This window comes from Choristoneura fumiferana, chromosome 15 (assembly GCF_025370935.1).
Source record: "Choristoneura fumiferana chromosome 15, NRCan_CFum_1, whole genome shotgun sequence".
Classification (NCBI taxonomy): Eukaryota; Metazoa; Arthropoda; class Insecta; order Lepidoptera; family Tortricidae; genus Choristoneura; species Choristoneura fumiferana.
Window position 1 is genome coordinate 6772521 of NC_133486.1, and position 20916 is coordinate 6793436.

The 20916-nt window shown below is 37.3% G+C and overlaps 2 protein-coding genes across 7 annotated transcripts in view; one reads left to right on the top strand and one right to left on the bottom strand.

The window, feature by feature from the left end:
* LOC141435763 (paired box protein Pax-6-like) overlaps positions 1–20916 on the bottom strand; it is a 200550-nt gene that overhangs the window by 105238 nt on the left and 74396 nt on the right. The window lies entirely within an intron of this gene.
* On the top strand, positions 4049–19758 carry LOC141435759 (uncharacterized). 3 transcript variants are annotated; one of them, XM_074098556.1, is made up of 7 exons: positions 4049–4229; positions 4461–4568; positions 4902–5021; positions 10619–10753; positions 11958–12078; positions 12770–12952; positions 17763–19758. In XM_074098556.1, exons 2-7 carry the CDS (start codon positions 4509–4511, stop codon positions 18761–18763), a joined length of 1620 nt encoding a protein of 539 aa, XP_073954657.1. In that variant the 5' UTR covers positions 4049–4229; positions 4461–4508; the 3' UTR covers positions 18764–19758. The 3 variants fall into 3 exon arrangements, with proteins under 3 accessions (XP_073954657.1, XP_073954658.1, XP_073954656.1); XM_074098557.1 differs by having other exon boundaries at positions 11961–12078; positions 12767–12952; XM_074098555.1 differs by having other exon boundaries at positions 4050–4229; positions 12767–12952.

A 20916-nucleotide genomic window follows, 5' to 3' on the forward strand; every position in this document is an offset into this window, starting at 1 on the left:
AATTTAATGATGCAGTAGCCTCTTCATATGTTTGAGGCTCTTAAATATAGACTGGCGTACATACCGATTTCATAATCGCCAATAACTAAGCGGTGGTTTACCGCGGGTACTGCGCATGGGGCGGTCGCCGACGGTCACAGGGTCCTCTGGACTAGTGGCACACTCCCGTTGAGCCGCGGCGTCCTGCGAGGCTCCGGCTGCTTCTCCAGCTCCTCAGCAGAGGAACTCGCAATTAGCAGAGGCCTGCACTGCCTCGCTGTGCTCATCACTCTCCGCGCCAGACTCAGCATCTGTAAATTCATACGAAAAGTCATAAGTATGATTCATATCTTTATTGGAATTTGATGTATAATTTAAACTAGGACTTGAAATGTGATCTGACTGACTAGAATTGTCAATATTATTGCTATTTATCTCATTATTATAATTATCACGAATACTATTCAATTCATTTATTATATTCTTTAAATGAGACCAACAATTCATCATCATTATTAGAGTCTAAATTATTAATATTATTATTCATGTCAATAAATTTAAAATCTTTATAAAATTTATCCTCAATAAAATGAACATTCCTAGATAAAATTATTTTCTTAGGATTATTTGGATCCATAAGTCGGTATCCTTTGGTCAATTCAGAGTAACCAACAAATATACATAATTTTGCCTTAGCGTTCAACTTACTTGTACGAATATGCTCAGGAATCAAATGATATGCCATGCACCCAAAAACACGAAGGTGTCCAAGATCAACTGTGTGTTGGGACCAGACTTCCATGGGTATCTGTCCTGCTAACGCCGCCGTAGGGCTTCTATTTTTTAAATAGATAGCTGCTTGTACAGCTTCTCCCCAAAAACGGTTACAGAGACCTGCATGAATCATCATACATCTACCTTTTTCAATTAAAATTCTGTTTAAACGTTCACTGACTCCATTTTGTTGAGCTGAATATGGTACCGTTAATTGGTGAGCAATGCCTTCCTTCTCCAGGAAAGACCTAAAGTTATTGTTAACATATTCTCCACCATTGTCAGAACGCAGGCATTTAATATGCAACCCAGTCTGCTTTTCTACCAGATTTTTAAAATTTATAAATGAAGCTAGTACTTCAGACTTCTTTTTCAATAAATAACCAAAAGTTTTCCTAGAAAAATCATCAGTAAGAGTCAATAAATACCTTGCACCTCCCCAGCTGATCTCCTTCATAGGGCCACAAACATCACTGTGTATAAGCTCCAAAGGCTGGCTAGCACGCTTCATAGACCTCTTCGGATAAGCCTTGGCCACAGGCTTCCCCTGAAGACAAGCGACACACGGACTGATGTCTCTTTGTCAACCTGAAATGATATGTTACGCGCAGCACTCTCCTTAAGAGTACACATCCCTTTGAGACCTAAATGCCCTAGCCTATAATGCCAAAATTGGCATTTGCACAATGAGAATCAGCTAACTTTGCAGTCTGTGATTCCTGCACTTGATGTAGGATAGCCATTGACTGCTCCTTTGCAACGGTAAAATTCAATTTGTAAATACTCTTACTTAGACTTGCAGACATAATGGGCTTGCCTGTATATGACATCTGTCATAAATAAAACATCCATCATCCTTAAACACCACGACCATGCCCCTCACACATCTTACTAACAGAAAGCAAATTTTCACTCAACTGTGGAACATACATTACATTTTTAAAGTTTTACTACAACCATCAATGCTTACTTGTACATCACAACTCCTGAACTTTCTAATTTAGTTGTCTTATCAGCACATGTGATTAAAACTTTATTGTTTCTCACATTTTTCATTAAGTTAATGTCATTACACATGTGTGATGAGAACCACTGTCCACAATAAAGTTGTTATTTGTACAGCCGCTAAAAACGATGAAGCAAACACTGTCTGTTCTTCTTTGCTTTCCTTCTTCTGTCGTTTCAATTTAAAACAGCGAGACTTGTATGGCCAGGTTTCTTGCAAAAATGACAAACTATCTTTTTCTTATTATTAGTATAGGAGTTGCCAGCTGCAAGTGCACTCGTCGGAGTACCTTCTGCAATGCTGTTAGCTCTTCTGAACTCTTCTTGAATGAGTCTAGCTCGTACCAGCTCTGACGATAATACTTTGGTCATCGATGCTGTCTCCAAAGCCGACACAAGCGTATCGAATTCTTGTGGGAGACCAGAGAGCAAAATTTCTGCAATTTCAGCATCTTCAATAACTTTGCCAATGTCAGCAAGTTGTTGTACTATAGTGAAGACTGAAATCAATGTATGCCGTCATACTCTCCACTTTAGTGTAGTCCCACATGAGAACTGCCTTAACAAAGTGACACGTCTGAATAAACTTTGTCTTCAAAGACGGATCTCAATTTTTCCCAAGCTTCTTTGGCTGTTTCTATGCCGTAAAGTAATTGATAGAGAGAGGGCCTCACGCTCAATGAGATACGAGCAAGTGCTTTTGAAATCTTGACGGTATCCAATTCCGTACCGGTGACACATTCCCAAAGTCCTTCAAGTATTAGGGAATTTTTTATTGTAAATTTCCACGCGTTATAATTTGCAACGCCCTCCAATTTTTCGGTGTTAAAAGCATTACCACCAATAACGAAGGTTGAAGATGTGCCAGGCGAAACGCCAGCAGCAGCACGAGATGCGGCATCAGCGCGAGCCTCGTTGTTCGGCATGATTTATAAGTTAGTTGCCACGATGCACGAGCTCACAAAAATGCGCAATCAGCGCTCGCTCAATCTCAAATCTTCTCGGCGGATAAGGCGAAATCTTGTTGTGAATTATATTAGCAAACCACGTACCTCGCGTTATATCTGGGTAACATAACCTGAAGAGATGTGGCGCAGTGCAGGATGACGTGGAAACAGGGTAACGGAGGCAGTGGCGCATAAATAACACACTTCGTTCATTCAACGCTGTATTCTTCATAAATACAACAAATGAATATTATTTATAATATCGAATTATAACAGGAAATAAACGGATTAAATCAAGAACACGTACGAGAGCGGTCGGTGTCAATAAGGAAGGAAAACAGACAGAGCCAGAGACAACGCTAGTGTTGTCAGTTGTCCAAACAAATACATGCACTAACCATAGTCAAGCTTATAAGAATGGTTTGACACATTCTTTGTTCCTCCAAGGTTCCTCCCTCTCGAGCAACGAACGAGCTCCCTACATCTTTGATTTGAGCAACGAGCCTAAATAGCACTTTCAAATTTACGTGAGAAACCATAATGACATCGAATTCCACCTCAAGCGAAGTGATAAGTGATCTCTTTGGTGGAAAGGAATGACAGTGTGAGACTCGCTTTAGAAATATTAGAAGTAATATTAGGAGAAAAAAGGATGTCATTGGCAATGGTTGTCGTAGGGATGTCAATGTCAGGGTTTTTAACTTTTTATTATTATCGGGTGACACTCTTTCCCGGCTGGATAACACCGGCATGGAAATACCGGCCCTGTTTTTTGTGTGCACGAAAAACGGTCAGTATTTCCATCCCGGTATTATCCGGGCCGGGGAAGAGTGTCACCCCAATAAATAATTGAGCCATTACAAAACATTGCTAAAAATTACAAAATCATGAAATATTATTCATACGAAATGAATTATTTTTATAGTATGACGCTAACGTTAAAATTGACTTGGACATTAGTAATGACAACACTATGATTAAACTTTGAACGATAATCATTCCAAATCAATTATGAGAGTTAATTCTAATGCCATATTATTATCTCAAATTTAAGTTTCACTAATTCCAATTCCAATGTAATGTACTTGAAGCAATAAGTACTAAAAAACGTATCAGGTTTGATTGTAATCAAGATTTTTCCATAGTGAAATATTATATTTTAGGTTGGTTGTGAAATTGAAATTCTAAAACTAATAATTACGCTAATGGCACATTTTAATTTGCTCATTAAAGAAAACAAGTCTAAATTTTTTAATATAATTATCATAATTGGACATTATAATTATGGACCATTTGGGCTTCCCTAATGATGAATACACTAATCATAGACAACCAGTTATGAAGAGAGAATGAATAGAATACGCACATAAAAAGGTCTGTGGGTGGATGGATAATGAAATGAAAGTCCGCCATATCTACACGTCTCTTCAATAGTGACTTCACTTTCGTATTATTTTGTGTTAGATAGCTCGGTTGTGTAGATATTTGTTTTAATTTAATTAATTTCAGTTCAATCAGTGCTCGGTGAGTAGTGTTGATAAAGCGTTTACTGTATTCTAAGTTTTTAATTTGGATCTTGTTAACCGCGACGTGCTCTATGAATTGTCAAAATGCAAAATTCTTTAAAAAAAGCCCATTTTAGAGGCTAATATCCACGTGTTATATTCAATTCAAATAAACTCAAGATTCTTGTGTAAAAGTTATGTGTCTGGCTGTTGTGGTTTAATTAACGTTTGTTTTCGTGTGTCGGCATAGGTACATGGTGTGCGCGTAATTTGCAGACCTTGGTCGGAAGAGTACACCATGGAGTCCCCAAGGAAATTTAACGACTGCTACTTTTACTATTACTCTACATGCACCAAGGTATGTTAAATCACTGATTCCGTAGCTATGATATTTAGTGCTGAAGGGTAGATAATCAAGCAACTGTCCCTGGATTTTTTTAAACAAGTGAAGCTCAAATTTTATTTAACAAGCTATGATTGGTGTCGTTTTATCGATATTATTATAATGTGACAATTTTGTATAGTCAATACTGGCACTGCCTTTTAATCTTCAGAGCATAGTTACATGTTGTTTTCCAGTGTATTCAGGGTAATACTTTCTTTTGCAAGTATTTAAAACATTTGTAGATAGCTTTAAGATTACATCATTTATTTGTTGATAAATGATGTTAATTATTACTTAATGTGTCAGGGGGACAACTGTGTGTTCCGGCATGAGCCATCGGCCCTGGGCTGTGAGACTATGTGCTCGGCTTGGCAGCAGGGCAAGTGCATGGATAAACGATGCAAACTACGCCATATGGAGTTGAGGGTAAGTAAAGAGTATTCTTTGTATTTATGTCAATAGCAATTGTTAAAAATACCTGTAAAGTACAAAAACATGAAATGGGTTAATATATTCAGCATTTTTGTGGTATTTTTCCTCTTTACCGTTTTGCCAAGTATTATTTCAATGAAACTCAGGGTAATTTTTTTATGAATACCAATGCCAGATCTACAGTGATCAAAATTCTTGCAATATGTCATTCTCTTGTGTTAATAAGTGTGTGATGGTAATGACTTTAATATGAGTGGTCTAAACGCTTGAATATTCACCTGAAGTACAACAGGGGTTTAAAGAAGAAGTTAATATCTTATATAAAAAATTGTTTCCATTTTCAATTTTAATGTCAAAAATTGACAGCTTCATAGCGGAACTTGGTTACTCTTGTTTTATTCTTGTACACTATCTGCATAGCAAGATGTAAAATCATAGCTCTTGTTGCATTTTATCTAAAAAATTACAGGCTGCCAAATAAAACATCAGCTATAGAAATTGCCTGTTCATCATCATCATCATCTCAGCCATAGGACGTCCACTGTTGGTCATAGGCCTCCCCCATAGACCTCCAGTGGCTTTGGTTGGCAGCAACCTGCATCCACCTTGACCGGTGGTTTAACCAGGTCATCTTCCCATCAGTTGGTGCGCTTGGTAATCAGCGGTCGGAACTCGAGAACTTTTCGGCCCCAAAGGTTATCTGTTCTCCGTGCTATATGGTATTTTGTTCTTTGCCACTTCAACAAGTTAATTTGCTGAAGCTAAGGGTACCCTTGTTCATTACATATCCCATTTCTGAGGCATTCTTTGTTTAAGAATTTAAGAAGCCCATTGAATTAGTTCATAAGCATGTGATCTAATGCATATATTCTGGCTTAATCCTCTGGTCTTAAAAGTACATATGGTATAAATTAATGAAAATCTTATAATGCTGCTTGGACTGAATACAAAAAACAGACTTTAAAATATTATTTCTAAAAACTATGGATCCGAAATTCTGCAAAAATCATTTTTTTTTATAACTTTAAGACATCCTGTTTAACAAAGATTAGATGTTGACCTTTTCATGATTTGGCCAGTTTAGGCAATCATGAATGTAGGTAGGCATATCATGAAACGCCGCCATATCGGTTCTGGCACTTCGCCGGCCGCCGGCCACGCGGCTTCGCTTCGCTCGCTCGGCTCGTGCGTCGTGATCACAATTAATACTAACCACTCCTCGCTTCGCTCGTCGTACCTAATTTTTTCTATATAAATAACTAACAATTAGTGAATACTTTATTTATCAACAAAATACTAACCTCTAAAATACGGGCAGACGTCCATGGTTCTTTCACATTGTGCACAGAATCCGTTTGATTCACATAAAAAGAACAGAGCTGATGTTCAAAAGCTTCTTTTGCACTTCTATTTTGAATTCAATCACTATTTTCGGTTTAAAGATCATTTTGTTGCGACGCCGACATTTTTCACGCGCTAAACAAACACGGCCGGTCAGCTGGTCACGGCTGCCATTGCATACGCAGCGCCACCAGTGGCCAAAAAAGAAACTATTTTACGATGTGCCCGGTATAGAGCTAGGAATATCGACGAATGCGTTGCTCTAATCGATCTGCCGTATTATTTCTCAGGCACATCGTGATATGCCTGGCTAACGTTTAGGCATATCATGAAATGGCGGCGTTTCACGATATGCCTAGGAATTTCGTGATCTGGCGGATTTTACGATCGGCCGCCGACATATACAAAATTGTTTCCATTTTCAAGTTTTAATGTCAAAAATTGGACATCTTCATAGCGGAACTTGGTACTCTTGTTTTATTCTTGTACACTATCTGCATAGCAGATGGTACAAATCATAGCTCTTGTTGCATTTATCTAAAAATTACAGGCTGCCAAATAAAAACATCTGCTATAGAAATTGCCTGTTCATCATCATCATCTCAGCCATAGGACGTCCACTGTTGGTCATAGGCCTCCCCCATAGACCTCCAGTGGCTTTGGTTGGCAGCAACCTGCATCCACCTTGAACCGGTGGCTTTAACCAGGTCATCAGTCCATCTAGTTGGTGGCGCTTGCCAATCAGCGGTCTCCACTCGAGAACTTTTCGGCCCCAATGGCCATCTGTTCTCCGTGCTATATGGCCTGCCCATTGCCACTTCAACAAGCTAATTCGCTTAGCTAAGTCGGTGACCCTTGTTCATCTACATATCTCTTCATTTCTGAGGCAATTGCCTGTTGGTTTAAGAATATTAAGGGCCCTTTGACATAGTTCATTTAGCATGCATGCATCTGGTGCATATATTCTGGCTATATCCTCTGGTCTGTACAAAGAACATAACTATAAATGATGAAAATTTATGAGCTGCTTGGACTGAATAACAAAAAAAGACTTTAAAATAAGACTTATGTATTATTATTACTAACAAACTATGGATCCTGGTCTGCAATAAATCATTTTTTTTTTATAACTCGCAAGACATCCTGTGTAACAAAGATTTAGATGGTTGACCCTCTAAATATTTGGTACAATAATGTACAATATAATGTAGGTACACAATAAAGTATTGTTGGGAAAAATATAGAATATTTTCCATCTAAAAAGTTGATTTCAAAAATAACTTTTTTCTTCCTGTATGGCAAAACAATTATCTGTTCCTATACATTGAAAGTGATTTGAATATTTGTCCTCAATTAGACTATCATTAATTTTATTGTTTGACTTGTGGTGGGGAATTCCTTAAGCTTTAGTCAGTCAATTTAGCAGGTTTATTGCAAAATTACACCAATTTGGGACTGTACCTAATTCATATAGGTGGAGCTAATCAGGATTCTTGATAAGGCATATTGCACTGGTAGTGATAAAAATAATCATACCTGACTGTATTGAGAATAATGATATGCAAATAAAATTCTGATTGTTGCTACCTGTTCAATACAGTATGGGTAGCAGTATTTAAACGCACATCAAAAAAAGTACTTTTTTTATCCAAAAAAAATCCGAATTCACATCAAAAATACTAATTGCACAGCAAAATACTCCACTCAAAATATTATGTAATAAACTGCAAATTATATTCGTGGTGTACCGCTATTTATCTTAAAGTAAAGCATTTTTATTATTGCACAGCTAATAATGACTAACGCACATCATACCTTGTAACTTTTTTTTTTAAATATATCTTCTGTTTTTGCATATCAAAACTATACAATTACCTATCAATTTATTTTCAGCATGTATATACTTTTTACATAACCAGCACTAGTAGGGGCCAAATTATTTTTTAAATAAATAAGGTTCTGGCGCTTCGCCGGCCGCTGCCGCGGCGCCCTCGCTTTGCTCGCTCCGCTCGTCGTCGTACCTAATTTTCCGGTGCCAAATTGTCAGTAAAAGTTATTTTGCTATGAGAATGAGTATCATCTATGCACGCTCTAGTTAATTTTCTGTTGAGTCAGTATTTTTGCAGTAGCATCGACGATATTAGTTTCAGCTTGATACCTCCACGCGATCCTGAGAAAAAGGGTCTTGACAGACGGACGGACGGACAACAAAGTGATCCTATAAGGGTTCCGGTTTTTCCTTTCGAGTTACGGAACCCTAAAAACTGTAGCCTGACCGGGTTATATTATGACATGAACAATAAGGTCTTAAGGTGGTACAGGTGTTATAACCTTGTAAGACCCAGCGCGTCTTTACATAGTACCTATAAATTAAAGTTACATCCTGCCATGGGTATGTATATACATGGATATTTTAAACTATGCAACGGATTTTAATGCAGTTTTCACCATCAGTTACATAATTTTTCACTGAAGTTTTTTTTTTTAAATATGATACATAAAATATATAACTTGTGACGATTCGCGCTGGTGTAGCTTTGGGGAAAGATGAAAAATGTAAAGTGCCTTTGATTATAGACCTTTTTATTTGTTACCTCCTTTTTTGTTTAAGTTGCATCCATGCGAAGCGGGGGCTGCCAGTACCTACTAAACATACAAATCAAATGATGTGCTATGGAGAATACAAATTTTTCTATGAAATAGGAATTTTAAAAATGTAGAAATAATTATTTCAAAAATTATAAAACTTGGATTTCTAGCTTGTTTGAAGCAATAATGCTGTATGGTAATAAAAAGTTAGGATTTAACTGAATACAAGCAAATAGATGCTGAATCATTTTGACATGACTAACAATATCATGTTTCTGGTTTGTCATGCTTATGATCCCTTTTTTACAGTAAAGTACCTAAAAATATAAAACATGGAAACAAAAGAAGAAAAGATTTAGCGCTACTAATTCCTTCATTGATTTATTTAGGCTATTGAATGTGTGTCACATAAAACGAAATTTAATTTTCACTTCTCATGCTCGTAAAGTTCGCGTTTATGCTGGATCTAGGCGACATAAATGACTTTTTATGCACTAGTGCATAAAATAAAATCTTTGTCTAAGACCAAGAGGTAATCAGGTGTCAAACATAAACAAAAATTATAAACTTTTTTCATAACTTTCAATTTGTATAAATTTAAAAATCAATCAAATCAATCAAAATAAATCAATAAAACTAAAAAAATATAATTATATAGTAATTCATTTAACTAAAATAAAATGTACATAGAAGTGAACAATTGTTTCCACTGTTGCTATTTCGTTTCCTCGCCATCGAAGTGAAAAGCAGAGTGTAAAACTCGAGCATTAAACCCATTTTCCCCTCGACGTGTCTATCCACCCTCGCCATACCGGCTCGGGTGGCTATATGAACGGCTTGGGTAAAATGAATCGTTTTATGCTCTTGTTGTACAATCTACTATTTATGGTTCATGCATCATGCATGATATCTCCAGAAAAACAAAGTAGAAGTCCAGTGATACTACTTTACAGTCAATCACTCAATTTACTGAAGAATTTAGGTACATGCGGAAGCTATTAGTATTAATAATCTATTAATTGTTTCAATTTTGTAATGTAATTAATTTTTTGTGCTATTTCTTAATTAAGTGATAGTTAAATTATGTTCTTCTAAATATGTTCTATTATAATTATTATATTTTGAAGAAGGAACTAATTAATTAATGATTATGATCACCTATAATATAATTACTACTTGATTTAGAAACAACTAAAAAAAAACATGGCAATAATGTCCAGCAGTGGACTAAGATAGGCCGGTGATGATAAAGCCTTTCTACTTTGTTTTTCTGGAGATTATCATGAAACATTTAATTAAATTTAGTTTTAAATCTAGTTCCATATAGATATGGTCAAAGTTGCTAATGCATGTACACAACCTTATGTTATGTATGTTGATATACCTTATTGATATGGTCGCGTATAAATTTGGCCGTACCGATCTATTTGTAGTTGACTATACAAGGTCTTCCAATGCTTCAGTGAAGAATAAGTCAAGTTTATCCATTTGACTATATGTTCGATTGTGTTCTCTGCAAAAGCTTCTCCTCTCACTTCACTCGAATATCAAACACTAGCTACCGCCATCCCTCGTGTGATGACTGATGATGATAAGTATCTATTAAGCTCATCGCTTCTCCGCTTTATCCACGACTTAGCAGTGTCATATTGTTATTGCAGAAAAACCGCAAGCAGATCCCTTGCTACTGGGAGAACCAGCCTGGTGGCTGTCGCAAGAAGCACTGCCCGTTCATGCATAAGAATCCCGATGCTCGCACCGACGGCATCGCGCCTAGCCAGCCGCTGCTGCCCTCTGTACGTATCCAAACTGCACTATTATAGTAAAATGTATGATTATTTTGTCTCTCCATCTATCCGTCTATGGATCAGAGTTTCCTAAAGTGGTTCAGATGGACCCCTAGTGGTCCACGGCGGGGATGTAACGGATGTGGTTTTATTGGAACCGAAAGCGGAACCAGATGTTTTCAATTTAGTTTATCAGAACCAGAAACAGAATCGGAACCGAAAACGGAACCGGAAACAGAATCGGAATCCGAGTCGACGAGATGTTAAGGGTAGGTCTATTAAACCACCTGAAGGTCTATTGCGCGTTTTTGACACTCGTGATCGCGAGTTTTCGCGTACATGAACTGTCACTTGATTGTGATTGCGAGTGTCAGGGACGTTACATAATTGGCGCTCTGTTTGTTTTTGATGTATGCCGCTCATGTCCAGTCGTCGCGCTAAGCATTAACATCCGATATAACTTCCGTTTCAAAAGTAACGGACCCGGAACCGAAACGGAAGTTCCGACTTAACGGAAACGGAACCGGAGCTCCGTAACATCCCTGGTCCACGGGGTATCCGTTCATTATTTCGCAACTAACGTTTGGCAACCTGTTTCATTTCGCACCTTTTCAGCTGTTCGCCGAAACATTAGTAAACCGGTCCACGGTATACCAAATGGGAGTCCACATTGGCGTGAAAAAAAATGGGGGTTTAGAGGTTTTCGGAATGTAGTAGAAATGTAGCAGCAAGGGGTTATCAAAAACAGTAAAACGTTGAAAGTGAACTATGAGAAAAAGGTTTGGTAGTCTCTGCCGTAGATGGTTGGGTTTGGGTTAAGGTTTTTACATTTGTACATTCCAATCCTGTGGGAATATCCCATTAAAAATGTACCCCGCAGATAGATTCTGCTTGCGAATATGCCATGGTGTGGTAACGTGGTTCAAGCCCAGACTCGCACCTCGGAGTTTTTCGAAATGTATGTACAAAATTACGATTGGAATTTAGCTTTACGGTAAAGGAAAACATCCTTCAAAAACTTGCATGCCAGCGAAGTCACTCTTTCTGCCTTCGCTCCTCCTCTTCTTTGCCAAGCAATGGGACGGAAGACCAAGATGATGATACAAACTAGTAATCAATACTATAAAAATTGTCCAGACAGCAATTTCTACATCTTCCATATGCTGACTGAGCTAAGCTATCCAAGTATTAACATAAAAGTTTGTACTTTCAGCAGCAGCCGGCAGCGCCCGGTGGCGCTGGCGAGGCGGCGGCTGAGCAGCCCCCGCTGGCCGGCGCCGGCGTCGTGCCAGCCCCCGCGCCCGTACCCCTCTTCTGGCAGCAGCAGCGCCAAGGTAACCTTTAAACTTGGCTCGAACACTACCTCGTGTCTATATAACCTTATATTAGGAGTCCATAAGCTGCGAACACATTACAGGCAGCCTCGGGCGTGTACTGCTCGCACGAATTGTGCTCGAGCGCATTACAACAAGCCATAGAGAGTCGGGTTTTTGAATGCCGGACGTAAATATTTCAATCTATTAATATACTGACTACCCTAGTCGCAGTCGCAGATGATCGGATACCAGTGAATTGTTCTGCCTTCCGGCTGTGCTCCATCCAATATTCGATATAATAATTCTACTCACCCCATAGCAATGGTTGAAATGCAGCGACTCTATATTATTTGACAGTTGTCATTTGATAATTTCAATCAAAAGCGTATTTTCTTCAAATTTAAATGGGAAGTATAAAGTAGTGCACACAAAACAAAAAACATTTTAATGAACTGAACCAATTACTTTGTTCACCTGCGACCTTATCATAGCCATGTTCATGCAAGAAATGTGTGTTCATGTAATTCATCCACCACAATTCTATCCACCACATTACACTGACGCGTTTCGAACTCAACCAGAGCTTCAGAGCAACACAAGCATTCACCGTGCTACCAGATGTTAGCCTATGATGATGATTGACTGTCAAATAGCCTATTTACATAGATGACATCATCAACATGAACCGTCTCGTTTCCGATTCCAGTAGTCCTCGACCCAGCAATCCTGGACGCGCTGCCGGCGTCCAACGAGCTGCTGGGCGCGCGGCGGCTGGTGCCGCACGCGCACGCGCACGCGCACGGCCACGCACACGCGCACGCGCACCCGCACGACGCGCCCAACCCGTACGCGCCGCTGCCTGTAGACCCGCTCGTCGTCAACTTCGAGGAAGGTATGCGATTGTTCTGAAACGCAATGTACTAGGGCCAAATGCGGTTTGAGAGGCCCGGCTGAGGGATCTTTATTGAAAACCACGACTTTTTACAACTTTATGAAAGTACATTATTAAATTTCTTTCACTGGGCATTCGAACCCGCATTTTGAGGCAATGCAATCCGCAATTCGTGTGTATAAATTTGGTGATCCAGCTTTTCTTCTAATTAATGTATTATAAAATTAATGAATGAACTCTGTGAATCAAATCAAAAATTAGCTTAATTACAATTTTACAAGGTTTTCGCTTTATGCAGCGATTTTGTTTCGGAGTTATAAAGTATTGCCTGTTTGGATTTACCGCTTTAGGTTATGTTATTAAATCAAAAGTTAAAACAAGGGATGAAAAAAGTTGTTAAAAGTCTTGTGGATTAAAAAAAATCCTTGTAACTATCTATGGAAAAAAAAATTTAACGTCGTCAGATTGTTCGTGTATTTGGAACCAGACGCCTTATATTCCCATGGTAATTGTAAAATTTATAAATAATTACGGCTAACGTTAATGCAATCTTATAGATGAATCTAGTAACTACGTTAGCAAACCTCATTTGGTTGTGTTGGGGCTGTTCAAACAAAATAAAAAACTTTTTAATAATTAAATCCATTTATTTCGGGCAACTTGGCCTATACACGCTTTAAAGCTATCCAGTAACTCATTCGAGTTTTAATTCCATTGGTCTACGTAAGATTGCGACCAGTTTTAACAGCCCAAGCTTTTGCTATCAAAATAAGGAATTTAAATAATCAATTAATCTGATGTATTGCCAACATGTGTCAAACAAAACTAGTCCTACAGGAAACGTTGTATGTTTAAAAGCAATAAGAAAGTTACTTTCTTGCCTTATTATCTGTATGAATTATTTTAGAGCTAGATCCTTCGTGTGATTTCTCATTAATGTTAGCCCGTTGTAACTGGTTTAGATTCGTGGTTGTTACATTATTTCTTAATTAAATTACCAATAATGTAATTTAAATAGCTTATAAATAGGTGACATTATTATTTAAACTAATACCTAAGTATGAAGTTTTATTGTTAACACTAATGATTACTTACGAGACACTACTAAATGTGTTTTGATACTAACAATATTAAGATATTGTACACGAATGCTCAGTTTTAGTTTGTTGGTAACAACTGTGAGGTGTATCGGTTACAACGTTCCACAGAGAGGGCCTCTCAAATCGTGCGGCGCAGCTTATAGCTGCGTTCGCTGTTATTTATAACAAAACTCGTCGGAAACATCGCATCGTGTTATAAATGGATTCAAATAGTCGATTAGTAATATCTGTTGTACGTATGAATTAATAATGCGACGTTTTCTACGCGTTTTTTTTTTACCACATCGGTGGGCTTTTATAAATGATTGTTATATGCACTAGAGTTTTCAATAATCGCTTCGTATAATAGCTACAATTGTGAATAGTGTAACAGTGCTCGGTTATGATACTAAGCGGGCTTGTCACGGCTGCACCGAGCTGTTATACGCTTTATTAACTCAAAATTATCACAATTGGAAACTCTATTACCATTTAAGGTTAAGAATGAAATTATTAGAAAATTTTGGATGCTCACTCACTTATTTTTAATAACACGTTAGAATAAAGACTCATTAAAAGTGATACTCTTGCTTGTCAGAATAATAATTCTATCAATTTGGTGTGTTTAAGATACACAGTTGACGCTAAACTTGTTTAAATTTGACTAAATAGAAATCTTGGAGTTAGCAAATCAAAGACCTAAAGGCACAAGGCTGAGGTAAACACGAGATTGTAACGAAAACTGTAATAAATCATTACATTAATTGCTATGAATTTGGTTCTGTGACTTTTCAACATTACATATTTGAAAGTTGGTAAGTACAGACTTCATGTTATATGACAAATGACGAAGATTAGATTTATCTCTGACCAGCAAACCAGTTTCACTTGTAATGTGTCCCTATTCCAACGACATAATATAACACTGTGCTTTAGGAAGAAGCTCAGTGCTGTGTGGCACTATGGTCGGTTTAGATTCTGTCTTTGAAATGTCGAGAAACGGTGAAAATTGTGCTCTGCGGGCGTATGCGGAGCGAGGGATGGCCGTCGCGGAGTTTCACTAGATAACTAGTTCAACAAGTGCCAACACAGGACGTGACAGGAAGACGGTGTACCTATGCCAAAGCAAGCAACGCGTACAATTCTACAAGCCTTTATGGCCATTTATTATTGGAATTTATTAATTCCCAACACGTCCCCTCTTGTTTTATTTTTCGGATGGGGACGAAAGCAAAGCAGATTTATAAAAATTTGCACCAATGACTAGTGAGCGTATACGGCATAGAACGACAAATGTTGCCACTTGTGGAATTGTAACTCGTTACATGGGTTTGGTTGGAGGGAGGCGCTCGCCTCCCGCCCGATTACAGACTGGGAGTTGTTTTTAATAATTTACGGGATGCGGTTTTTTTATTATTTGAATTAGTTTAGTCAACGTTTTTTTGTAGAAAGAAAATACTTTTTATTTTGTTTGTTTTCCCAGTTTGTGACGGGACTTAATGTAAAACGAGACGCCTGTACGTGTGACGGCGCAAATGTATTTAGATTTTTTCTTCGGTAGTCAATTAATATAGTATTTATTGAAATAATGTTGTAGTTGATTGGATCCAGTGCCGCGTGGGCCGCGGCCCGGTCGTTGCTGATGTGTTTTTACGGCTCGCGCCCGGCCAGCGGACGCTGGCTCCAACTTAATATTAACAAGATGTTTTATTTAGTTTTACGTTGTACTGCCGAGTGAGGCGCCGTTTTGTTTGATTCACGTACATAGACAATGTTTTAGTTCTATTTGTACACCATAGACAAGATTAAATACACAAGTATTAACTTCGGAGAAAGATTATTTATGACTCTCTGTCCGACTTCGAAGACGGCTACGGAGATAAAGCAGAGTCGGTATTTTTATATGTGCAATACATTAGAGAATATAACTTCTTTCATATCTTAGCTAATTAGATTCGTATATCAACATCTCTCGCTTTTTCATTTACTGTACGGATATAACGAGTAATATCACATAAGCGGGGTGTGGCCGACAACGCCGCTATAGGTTTTTAAATAGATGTTTAATAATCTATGTCTATGATAGAACAGTACATAATAAAAATAGGATTAAATAATATATTAAAATACAAATAAAAATATATATACACGAATTGTAACTGATTTATATAGGCGAAGAAAAAAAAAGAAAAAAAAAAGCTTTATGCCTTTAAATCGTTTGTATGTTAGCAATTAGGGTGTTAGGGCGCGCGACGCCGGCCGCAGGCATTGTATCGCACCCACAGCGTTAGGTAGAGCTAATCAATGACTAACAAATCCTTAGGTATATCCACGTAGATAGCACAGTTCCATAATTACTGACTGAACTCTGGGGCTGCATTATTTTACTGTGCTCTCTATACAATAACAAAATTATCTTGCTTGATATCGTATTACAAGTTTAGTAGATTATAAAGTAACGATTGCTAACAGGCGCCGAGCGTTATTCCGGCGCTTCCCACGCGTACAAGTTCAATGTTCAGGTTATTATTTCTTCTAACCTCCTCGAAAACGTTATTTTTTATATTTTTGCACTGAGAGAAAGTTCCTATATTTATTACAAAAAAAGAAGGAAAAATTGTACGCGTCAAATGAAATAGGTACTGTAAAATAATTTGTCTATGGTCCATGGTACGCCTAGTCATTATTTATGTATAAAACTAATTATCAATATTTAAAAGTAATATAAAGAAAATAGTCTCTATTGGTGGGGGATAGCTTAAGATACGGAGAGATGAAATAAAAGAACTTTTAATGCTCTTATTCTTTCTACAAAAAAAAAGCTCTTATGAAAGAGTGTGTTTGCCAATAAAAATATTTATAAGTTCATCATTTGTTGTGTTATGTGTAAACTTAGAAGTGAACTGACGAGGGTAGACGTAGTTAATTTGAAAGGTTTATTTTCCTGAACGCAGCTATTTTTACTATGAAACTGATAACTGAACGTAGTAATAGTTTTATGGTCCGTTTCGGACTAATAGTTTAATTGTTGGAATGTTAAAGTTTTTTCTGTTAAATGTAAAATTTCACGCGAGAGTGGAATCGTCCCGTAAAGTGTTCGCGTCAGGCCGAGGGAGACCGCGGGTCGCGCTCGGCGTGCCGCCGTTTGATGTTTTTATACCTATTGTAACGTGAGGACGTGATGTAGGCGTAGGCCGGAGGCTGGAGGCAGAAGGCACGGCGCGAGAGACTAGGCTGTATTCATAGTTTGGCTTGTTCGCATCCAAGGGTTGTTATGTTAATCATAGTCTTATGTTGTATAAGAATTTCAATATGTTTAATTAGTAACGCGTGTGTTAAGGACCTTTCTTTTAAGCTAATTAACTTTCAAACTGATTAAGACTCGTATTGGAACATGTACTTTGGCTTCGTTTAATCAAATTGTGTTTAATATACCAACGAGTAAATAAAAACGTTTCATAATATGATTTTTGTAATTATTTTTGAGTACCCCGATCACTGAAGGCTCCGTTATCGCGATGGCGGGAAGGACTCGATAGTTCTGTTCTAAGGAGAGCACGGGAGCTATGGGGTCACTCGTGCTGCCGCCGCAACGGGGCCCCGATCACTTCCAGATCGACCCGGCGGGAACACACAGCTTGCTATGCACAAGGGTCGTTTCAAAACTAATTACGAAAATCGTATTGTCGGAAATATCGAGCGATCCACTGAGCTGTTGTGTGTTCTTGCAGAGTCGGATAACGAAAGTGCGCCCTCGACCACTCCCACCAAGCCGGCCGCCGCGCCGTCGCCGCCGCCTGACCGCGCCAACCAGGAACTGCTGCTGCTCGAGAAAATACAAGCTGAGGCTGCCGCGTACTACAGATACGACAACCTAACACCCGACGCAGTCAAAGAACGCAAAATCATCAGGACCAATTTCTCTACTAAGTACGATAGACTCTCCTTAGATGAAATCTCAGGTAAACAAGCAAACGCAGAGCGCCGAAGCTCGCTGGACTTCAAAATACTATCGCTCGATGAAATCAGGGCTAGGAAAAAGACTAGCGATACTATAGTACACAGTACGCCTATAACACTAAACCTAAGTAGGAAACGAAAGTTGTCGACACAGGAATCCGTCACAACGTCGGGCGATAAAATTATTAAAGTGGTTAGAAGTAACTCTGTAGTTTATAAGAAAGTAGATCATAACGCTACCGCAGCGACGACTCAGGCGAAACCTGAACTAAAACTTAGTGGCAATAAAGACGCGAGCAGAAAGCGCACTGTGTCTGAACAAAGCGATGTTTACGAGGTCCAAGAAGATGAATTAGTTGATAATTGTTACGAATTCAAAAGAATAAAAGTAACTGAAACTACCTCAAAACCTAGGTTAATTAGAAATAGTCATGGTAACGCAACGAAGGAATCTTTAGCTAGTAATGATAGTAAAATGGACACAGACTCTGACACAGAAGTACAAATAGTAAGTATCGATATATCAGATTGCACCAACGTAGATTTAGCTAGCGATATAATTGACGTAGAGACTAGTAAGATGGGCGATCCTGTAGACATAGTAGATCTGAGTGACGACGAAGAATGTGAAGTCACTATATCCGATTACGATCTAGGACTTATCAAGAATGTACCAGACGTAGTTGCGAGCTGTCAGAAGAATAATAAAAACGATAACATTGAGAGAGATCTGCTTAGTGATATAGACAACATTTTGAGTGACGTATTATGATTCAGGCATCTATACTTTTAAGACTTACGTACAAATTGTTATTGTGAGGTAATGTACGAGTATATGTAGGGTTATGCATAGGAATTGATTATGTGTGTACTTTATGTAGTACGGTTTTATAATCTACGAAATCATTCGTAATTCATGTTTCTGAACTTATTTTTAAAGAGATTAAATCGATTGAGATGATAGTTTTAAAAGATGATTGTTTATTAGTACAATACAAATTAGTTATTAGTCGTTCGTTACTAGGTAATGGCATTTTGACTCTGTTGTGATTGTCTTGCTTTTTTAAAAAGCTGTTACTTATAGTTATTTTTAATGTTGGCAACATGTTAAATGCCTTGTAATTTAATACGGTATTTGACAACTCCTGAATTTGCCTATCTTGTATATTATGAAAATATAGGTACCTATATAAATATAATGTTTAGCGCAGAGAAAAATCAATTCGGCTAAAAATTGGAATTACAGTTATTTTTTTGAAAAATCTATATCTGTCTCTTTCTAAAACGCTTTTCTATGTAGAGCTGCAGCAACTATGGCACTACTTAAGTCAAAGTATGTCTTTCTCTATCTAATCTTGAATTTTTTCCTTTATACTCTGGAAAGGTAGCTTAATTTTTTTTTCTGTTCGATTTTTATTTATTTTGTAAATAAACATTGGCAAGTTTTAATTTACAAAATAAATAAAAAATAGTCAAATGCCGTATTGAAAGTGTTTGGTTGAATTTGATGTGAATTTGATTAGTTGGTTGTTGTACATAATTTTACTATGGGACATTTACTGTTTATTGGTGCATTAACTTCGATGAGCGTTCAATATCCCGTGGGAAATATGTCTAATGTAATCAACTGAATCATTTAAAATGTTAGTTGTTAGTTATCATAAAGGGCACTGCCAGTAAAGCCTTACGACTAAAATAAGAGAAAAAATTTGATCCAAAAATGTAATATACATACATAATGCTGTTTAATAAACGGTTTTATCGACATGACACAATTTTTATTCACAAATCAAGTTTATGTTTACACCTTAACTTTAATATATAATAAATTCGAAATTAATTCCTCAACACTTGAGGCTTGCCGCTAATTTTTGTGCTTGAGCACTTTATACAATTAACATTGTTTTGGATATAGCATTTTGGTTATCTACGTCAAGTACAGTCAGTGCCAACAATACTGGAGCGTTCAAGTCGTCAAAAATATTTTTAACGCTCTTTTATGTTTGATGCTGACCGTACAGATTAAACGAACGGACGTATATCTACGGAATGATTGTAATTATACAAATTACATTACATTGTAAAAGATTCACAATTATTTAACGAACATTAAAAGAATTATATACAACTTACAATTAAAAGCCCTGTCTTTTATGAAGGAAGGAATAAAATTGGGTGTTATTCAGAAATATTTAATTTGTCTCTTTCTATCCAGTTTATACAGTAATATATCTACTCAATGTTTGCTGTTTTGATTGTACGATAGGGTGAATAGAAAATATTTCTAAATAACACCACAGTTTTGTTGTAGTGTGCGTGAAATACTTGCAAACTTCAGAAGCTATACATAAATTGAGAAAATACTTCAAGCTTTAATCTGGTATGCATACAAGTAGTGGATAAACACCAAAACAATATCAGTTTCCCCATTGAGTGCAACATGAGAAGGGAATTACTTACCTATTGTTGTTTTTTTTTCAAAGCTTATTAAAATCATTGGGTAAAATTCATATAGTTATCAAATTTTTATTCCTCTTTTGTGTCAAAGAAAAAGCCTTGAAACCAAAAGATATAGTAGACGTTTGCAAATTTTCAGATGACTAAAACGATAGTTTTTTTAGTCATATTAATTTGGTACTTCCTTTGCATTGCAATCAGTGAAACCGATTTACAGATAAAAATAATTGATTGCGACTTTCCTTTGTCCTATCTCTTATCGACATTTACAACAAATATACAAGGCCTCCAGGCGTTTACCTTTGAGACAATAGTTGCTTATGCTACTATCTTACCTACCCTATCTACTTTGTGTTTATTAGCATAAAAATTAAATTTAACTATAACACTTATCATTCGAATTGTTCAAGTAGTTTATTCATGTTTTAATTCAATTAGACGCCAGTAGTTTTTTCGCTTTCATACAGC